Source organism: Rhipicephalus sanguineus, chromosome 7 (genome assembly GCF_013339695.2).
Source record: "Rhipicephalus sanguineus isolate Rsan-2018 chromosome 7, BIME_Rsan_1.4, whole genome shotgun sequence".
In the NCBI taxonomy this organism is placed as follows: domain Eukaryota; kingdom Metazoa; phylum Arthropoda; class Arachnida; order Ixodida; family Ixodidae; genus Rhipicephalus; species Rhipicephalus sanguineus.
The window spans coordinates 125,025,670-125,034,155 of record NC_051182.1 but is presented as its reverse complement, the minus strand read 5'-3'; the positions used below and the strand labels follow the sequence as shown (position 1 = coordinate 125,034,155).

The following is an 8,486-nucleotide window of genomic DNA, read 5'->3' as shown; positions in this document are numbered from 1 at the left end:
CGCACGTGTGCAGCCGCTCCTTTCACACTGAAAAAAAATACAATTCTCAAAGTGAGCCATCGTGATTACCATTTTATAAATACTATGCCAGCACCCACTTGCGTAGTATTTTTAAAGTGGCGTTAATGAGGTAATTTCGCGTAATACTTATAAGGTGGCGTGGGTTATAACCTAGGTTATAAATGCTAGGCCAGCCACTACCTGCCTATAGAATATATAACGTGGTATTAATATGGTGTTTTGGCCTAGTATTAATAACGTGACGTCGGTTACAACGCGAGTTTTAAATACTGGTCCAGCACCGAACTGCGTATTATTTTGAGCGTGGCATTACTATGGTGCCTTGTCCCAGTATTTCAAACGTTCCGTGAGTTACAAAAACCTACTAGGCCAGCATCCACCTGCATAATATTTGTAACGTAGTATTAATGTAGTAATTTGGCCTAGAATTTAGAACGTGGCGTTGGACATAATCTGGGTTATAAATGCTATGTCGGCACCCTCCTGCTCAGTATTTATAACATAGTATTAAAGTGCTAATTTGGCCTAGTATCCATGGCGTGGTAGTAAGCTGGCAATGCTCGCCTCGTATTTATAACGTGGTAAATAGCATTTTAAACATGTAATAAACTAATAATAATAAAATAATAATTTCTAGGTTTCTCCCGCGAAAAGCACAAGTTTTTGCGATAAAAAAAGAAGCAGGTAAACAGCTAATAACATATATTACATTTACCGAAGGCAGCCATTATACGAGCGACCACGTTGAGAGCCGGTCTTCACACGCATTTTTAACTTTCTTTTTTTTTTCACTTCGCACAGAAGGTAATCAGAGGCGCCATCTTCAGGAACCAATCTACTAGCCACTCTCTTCCGGTAAACAGGAAGCCTTTCAAGCAAACAAAAAAAAGAAATCAAGAAGAATGAGACGCTCTAAAAGCCTCACAAAGAAGGCTACCCACATTCGCACCTTCGAACGACTCGTGAAGTGGACACAGGGTTCATTTCTTTTCGCTTTAACGTCGCCTGCAGACAGGTAAGTACACAAGAGAATTCATTCGCTGCCCCCTTCCCCTCTTTCTCTCTCTCTCTCTCTGTGTTTCGGCTAGACCGCCGCATCTCCTGCAGCTTTCAGTCAAGACTCGTCAAAGAGCTCTAGGAGCTTCACTTTTTCAACTTGCCTTCTAGACATTCAGACTTACGAACAGAGGCGTATACATAACCACACGGGCACAGACTCCGGACGCTGGAAGCGCAGAGCTAAAAGGTACAGCCGACATCATCCTTCTTTCTTCTTATGTTTAATGCTTTTCCATCTTGCTTTCTCGATTCTCGGGCACACTTGTTACTCGAAGGCGGCTCGGGGGGATAAAAAGTTCCCGAGGATGGTGCTAATACAAACGCTAGGGGTCCTCTTCAAAGAAGGCGCCCTAAAAGCCACGTGACATGGGCAAAGCTATAAGATGGAGGCAAAAGAAAAAGCGCGTAACTAGAGGACAAGAGGAGGTGCCGGCAGAAGCAGCGTAGCGCCAAAATCAAATAAGGTTGCCACCACTAGACAGCAAGCAACGGTGACAGTAGCGTCTCCAGACAGTAGAGAGAAGCTGCCTAGCAGCTACCAAAGCAAATAGTGGATACGTAAGACGGCCAAATAACGACAAAAACAAAAGCACGGGGTACCTAACGCGAACGACGAGAGAAAAACGTGCTAAGAGTAAAACGAGCGTCCGCACGAAAATACAAAAGAAGAAGAAGAAGAAGAAGAAGCCGGAGCAGACGACGCGAATGCAGACGACTCTTCGGGGACTAACGGCGTCGTCTGCTACGCACTACTCGAGCAGAAGGCATTCGGGCGAGCGACACTTTGCCGCACCGCCACCAAGCGGCCGCGAGATGCACTCACACACAGACATGCAGCGCCATTCCGCGGCAGCAGCAGCGAAAGTTCATTAAGATCCCCGACTCCCCCTCTCTCTCTCCCCTTTCCCCATAAACCCTTCGCTCCCTTGTAGGCCTAGCGTTCTGTACCACCCCGCCCCCTTTTCCAACACCCACCCCAGTCAACCTCGCACCGAAGGGGCCACTCTTTTACTTATTCTTCACCTCAAGGCTAGCCTCCTTCACAGAGGCTTGCTCCGCAAGGCTGCGAGGGTGAAAAAAAAAAAAAAACGCACAGGCTCGTGCGCTCGAATTGGCTTTCCCTCTCAACTCCTTTTCTTTTTGCCATTAGCAAGACCCTGCGCGTCTTTCTTCGCCGCATTGCACCGGCGCACCGGGGGGCGGCCGACGCGCCGTGGCATGCATCGTTAGGGGCCATTCAAGGGAATGGGTGTTGGCTGGGTTGTTGGTTGGCTGGATTGCTGGCTCGCTCGCTGGCTGGTAAGAAAGTCGTAGAGACAGCACGAGCGCTTCTTTAACGTTTCTTTTTCGGCTACCGGGTCGGAAAGATAATCACAGCACTGCAGTTCGCCCCCGCCTTTCTACAAAGCGTGCGCGCTGTCTTTTGGGGTATTAGGCAATATGTGAGATGCTTGGGAGGTTGCACTTACAACGGTGCGTGCTTTCACGATATCATGCAATATTCTCTGTTGTTTGTAGCGTCGATTGCCTAGTGCGAGTGATAACTGGCTTCCTCAAGTGCAGGATGTGCTTTTTCTGCGCTATGTTCACGCATACGTTGTACACGTATGTATGCGTCGTCTGCTTCTCAGGAAGAGAGCCAGACGAATACACGAAATAGTGCGCAGGAATGATTGCGTCACGCTTCTTTTGAAGCGAGTGAATACACAGAACATTGCTGAATTATGGCATAAATGAAAACACGTCGTTCATGCCGTGTAATACCATCGGTTACACACCATTTCATTCTGTGCTTTTGTTGTTGCTGGTGCTGTTTAATATTTGCGCTAAGCTGGGCAGGTAGGCTACTTAAAGTTGGCTATCCATATACGTTGTTCAAGTGTTTCAACAACCCAGTTCCCCATAAGTACACACACACGCACATTACACGAACGAAGAGCACACTAAGAATACAGAACCTGAAACAAGCAAAACGAACCACACGAAAGCTGGCGCAGCAGCAAATGCGCACGAATACAAATGTTCCTGTATGATATTTTAATAAAAATAACGCCAATAAACGCAAAACAGCGTTGTATAATTTCAAGGAGTTCTTTCATTCAGCATATAATAAGCGAAGTGCTTATAAAATTTACGCACTAAATCAAACAAATTAACATACTAATTATAAGAGTACGTTAAGGCACGTATATATTTAGCGAGGCATGACCAAGGTCCGAATATTTTTATAATCAGAAAATACCGTGTGACCAGATTGCTTAATCTTTCGCGAAAATTAATCGGATATTCGTCACATCGCGGGCACGAAACCTCATCAAACCTCTTTCGAACACTCAGCTCACCTGTGAAACTGTAGTATGTTTCACAGCGCTGCACAAAAGCACTGAGGCAAAGACAGGAAGCATTGGTCACAACCCGCAGCGACGTGTTAGGAATGCGTCGGGCATTAATTTGTTCATTAATTTGTTCATTTGTTCAGGAAACCTCGGGCATTCGTTTTGTTGACCGTGTTGATGCTGCGTCGCTCGCCTTCTAGTCAAAGTGAGAAAGCCGGCTTTACCAACGTTTGTCTTCTGGTCATTGCAAAAAAGCTAACTTTAAAGGTTAAAAGTAATGTGGCATCGTTTATCTTTCAGTCAGTGTGACAAAGCCTACTTTAAACGCTAAGAACAATGCTGCAAAGCTTACTTTAGAAGTTAAGAACAAATGCTGCACTGTTGGTTTGCCAGTCATTGCGAAAAAGCTAACTTTAAAGGTTAAAAACAATGCCTAACCGTCTGCCTTTCAGTCATTGCAATAAAAGCTAACTGTAAAAACTAAAAGCAATGCTGCATCATTTATCTCTTAATCGTTGCGAGAAAGCTAAATTTAAAAGCCAAAAGCAATGCTAGCAATGCTGCAAAGCTTACTTTAGAAGCTGAGAACCATGGTTCACCCTCTATCTTGCAGTCATTGCAACAAGGCTAACTTTAAAAGTTAAAACTGAAGTAACGGAACGTAGCCGGCAGAAGGGGCAGAACGAAAGACGGTTTATTGCTCGGTGTTACTGGCTTTATAAACAGAAAAGGTCACATGGCTAGTCCTGATAAGCAAGAGTACGACACGTGCAAATAGTACTGCTCTTGTTATACATCAGTACGCGTGCTTGATGACACTGCATCCCTCCCCCCTAAGCTAGAGTAAGCGAGACGATCCGGTCGTTTCCACTGGCGAGTCGAACGCCGTAGTGGTTGTTGGTCTTCGGCTTGAGAGTTGACTTCTCGTACGCCCGTATCTTCACGAGCGTCTGCCTCCTTGGAAGTACACTGAGCTTCGTCGTTGACTTGGATGGGCTTGCTAGGTGATGACCCTGAGTCGAGCCGTGGCCGGAGTTGATCTACGTGGCGCCGCTGCGGTCCCTCCGGTGTTTCTAGTGTAACCATGCGTGCTCCGGTCGTGGACACTACTGTCGCCGGCATCCATCTCTGACCAGACTGGTACTGGCGCGACCATACACGCCTTCCTGGTGGGAACCGCGTTTGGGCTTTTGCTTGTGCTTGCACAGGTTCGCCAGAACCATCATTTTCGGCCACCTTTTTGTCTGTGAGCGAAGCCGTCAGCCTGGTTCGGGGACGAAAGCCCAACAGCAGTTCTGCTGGCGATTTTCCTCCTTCCAAAGGGGTCGTTCTGTAACGTAATAAGAACTTCATCAGTCGTTCTTGCAACGTACCTGTCGGATTCTTTCGAAGCCCTTCCTTTATGGTCCGCACGGCCCGTTCCGCCAACCCATTTGACTGCGGATAGTATGGGGCTGTTCTCACGTGTTTCACGTGGCTTTCCTGCAAGAAACTCGACATGGTGGCACTTGAAAACTGTGGTCCGTTATCCGATACTAAGCAGTACGGGAGGCCAAAACGTGCGAAAATACCTTGAAGTACGTGAATGGTGGTCTCCGCCGTGGCGGTCTTCAAAGGTATGGCCTCAATCCATTTAGTCTCGGCGTCCACCAACACAAAAACTTGGTAGCCATTGATGGGGCCCGCAAAATCCATGTGCAACCTGTACCATGGTTTGTTGCTCGTCGGCCAAGGAGACGGAACTTCTGCGGCAGGCATGGGCCAACATTGTATACACTGAGGGCAACTTTGAACCAACCGTTCGATGTCCCTGTCTAATCAGGGATACCAAAAATATGCACGCGCTGTGCGCTTCATCGCGCTGATACCGGGGTGACTGTCGTGCAGTTCGCTTAACATGCATCGTCGCGCCCTATTAGGCAACTCTACTCGATGGCCCCAATAAATCAGATCATGACTTGCCGCGAGCTCGTCACGGCGCGAAAAGTACGGCATAAAGTGTTGCTGTTCCGCAGATAAGCGCCGTGGCCAGCCGCGCGTCATCCATACCCTGATCTGATGAAGCGTATTGTCCGTGCGGCTCAGGTGTGCTAATTGCTGAGCGGAAAGGGCCATGGAATTTAGGCCCCGTGTGTAGAGCACGTATTCCATGGGTTCTTGCCCTCCTCGATCCTCCAAGCACGGCAATGGTAGACGACTGAGAGCGTCTGCGTTAGCATTTAGCTGTCCTTGGCGGTACTCGAGGTCATATTGGTAAGCCGAGAGTAGCAATGCCCACCGTTGAATTCTTGCTGCTGCCATATGCGGAATCGGCCTCTCCGGATGAAACAGTCCCGTCAAGTGGCTTGTGATCTGTCACCAGAGTAAAATGCTTCGCCAACAGGTAATCTCGGAACTTGATAACGCCGAACACCAAGGCCAACGCGTCCTTCTCCAATTGAGAATAATTTCGCTCAGCAGCTGTCAGGGTTCTCGAGCGGAAAGATATGGGGTAATCTCGGTTCCCAATTCGGTGTGACAGCACCGCGCCGACCCCAACCGGTGACGCATCGCATTCAAGCCGCAACGGCTTTCCGGGGTCGTAGTGTACGAGAAGTTCCGCTTCCACCATAGCGCGCTTGGCTGCCTTGAAGGCTTCCTCGTGTTCGGCTCTCCATTGCCATCGCGCTGCTTTAGCCAGCAGCCGATAGAGTGGATCCAGCGTGGTGGCAAGGTTAGGCAAAAACTTGGCGTAATAAGTGATCATTCCCAAAAATGATTTCAGCTGGCTCACCGTCTCTGGTCTTGGTGCAGCGGTGATGGCTTCCATATTGTCGGGGGGGTGGAGACCCGTTGCGTCGATCTTGTGGCCCAAGAACGATACTTGCTTCTCGCGGAACCTGCATTTGTCAAGGTTCAACTTGAGTCCATTGTCCCGTAGCCGCTCAAAGACTCGCCGCAGAGTGGAGTCGTCGTTCTGCTTTTCGGCTATGATGATGTCATCCAAGTATACCTTGACGCGAGGCAGGCCTTGCAGAATGGACTCGAGGCGGCGCTGGAACAAAGCCGGAGCAGATGCGATGCCGAAAGCGAGGCGGTTGTATGCAAACAACCCCTTGTGTGTGTTCAACACAGCGATTTTTTGTGCCTCGTCGTCCAGTGGAAGTTGATTATATGCGTGCCGCAAATCCAAAGTGGTGAACACCTCTCCCCCATACAGAGATGCGAATATGTCCTCAATTTTCGGCAACGGGTATTGTTCCAAATGTGTTGCCGGATTCACGGTCAATTTGAAGTCCCCGCACAGCCTGATATCCCCGTTACGTTTCACTACGGGCACGACGGGCGTAGCCCACTCTGAAACTCGCACTGGTGAAAGCACTCCTTCCTGTACTTGGCGGTCGATTTCTGCCGACACCTTATCCCGAAGCGCAAATGGCACTGGTCGAGCCTTGCAAGAGCGTGGTACAGCAGCCTCTTTTTTGTGTAGCTTCACAGGCGGCCCCTCGCAACAACCCAACCTCTCCTCGAAAATTTCCGGAAATTCCGCCACCAGTTGCGCCGTGGCTGCGTCACATCGAACCACATTTACGTTGTCCGGCGCACATTCTTCCAGTAGCGCCATGCCAGCATTCCGGAAGGCTTGGATGGTGTTCCGGCCGCACAGCAGAGGCCCATCGCAATCCACTACAACTAGCGAGCTTTCCACTTACTTCCGTGTTACCGCATTTGACTTTCATGGCCGCTCGGCCAAGGACCGGCAGCGGCCCCAGGAAGCACGTCAGGCGTAGTGAAGTCTTCTCCAGTGTCGGCCACAGTTCACGGTGTTTCTCGAATACCCTCTTTGGAATTACGCTGATAGTGGACCCCGTATCCACCAGCATGCGCAGTTTCCGGCCCTCCCAGATGAAATCCCTTTCGAATGGCCGAACGAATTCGTTGCTACTGTAGCTGTGAGCCACCAAAGCGTAGAGCATTTCTTCTTCACTGCCGTCTAGCTCCTTCACAGCGTAAGTTCCCGAGGGGTTACCGCGACCGCTGGAGCACCTTCTCGCCAGGTGTCCCTTCCTGCCGCACTTGTGGCACGTCGCTTTCTTGTGCCTGCACATTTCCGAAGCATGGTTCGAGCCACATCTCCAGCATTGAGTAGACTCGGTCATGGATGCGTACCCTTGTCCGGATTTCTGCGGATTCATCCTGTGCCTCTGTACAAAATTGGCGACACCGTTGTCGTTGAAGCTCCTCTCTTGCATAACCCGCACATTCGTTTCCGCTGTTTCGGCCGCTAGAGCAAAAGCCTCTGCCTCAGCCAAATTCAACTTCCTTTGCGACAACATGTGTCGTCGAGCTTGTTCGTCACGGATTCCGCAGACAATCCGATCCCGCAACATGCGGTCCAAAAACTTCTCGAAATTGCAATCCTTTGCGAGACGTCTCAGGTCAGTGATATAGTCCCGTACCTTTTCGCCTTCTGCTTGATTCCGCATGAAAAAGGCGTAGCTCGCTGCAATCTCATTAGCTTGTGGATCGAAGTGGTTGTCCAGCAGCTGTACGACGGCGTCATAGCTAAGGCTGTTCACCGATTCTGACTGGCACTGCCCCTGAAGCACGCGAACAACGCTGTCACTTAGTGCCGATACCAGAAGCGCACGCCGTTTTCCTGGATCAGTGATGCCATGGCCCTCAAAAAAGGCCTCCAAACGGACACGGTAAGTGCTCCAGCTACTGGTCGTGTCGTCGTACTCGGGTGGCCTGGCTGTCATCGTGCAACTATCCCATCTTCGTCGCCACTGAAGTAACGGAACGTAGCCGGCAGAAGGGGCAGAACGAAAGACGGTTTATTGCTCGGTGTTACTGGCTTTATAAACAGAAAAGGTCACATGGCTAGTCCTGATAAGCAAGAGTACGACACGTGCAAATAGTACTGCTCTTGTTATACATCAGTACGCGTGCTTGATGACACTGCAAAAACAAGGCTGCAGCGCTTTTGTCTCAGTCCCTGCAAGGAAGCTAACTTTATATGCTAAGAGAAATGCTACAAAGCTTACTTAAGAAGTTTACAACAACGCTGCACAATTCGTTTTCCAGTCA

General features: G+C 49.4%; 1 protein-coding gene across 1 annotated transcript; it reads right to left on the bottom strand.

Annotated features, from left to right (window-relative positions):
• Positions 1-4,146: 4,146 nt before the first annotated feature.
• Positions 4,147-5,320, bottom strand: LOC119399835 (uncharacterized protein K02A2.6-like). The gene has a single exon (XM_037666694.2). It carries the CDS (start codon positions 5,172-5,174, stop codon positions 4,206-4,208), a length of 969 nt encoding a protein of 322 aa, XP_037522622.1. The 5' UTR covers positions 5,175-5,320; the 3' UTR covers positions 4,147-4,205.
• Between the last annotated feature and the right edge of the window lie 3,166 nt (positions 5,321-8,486).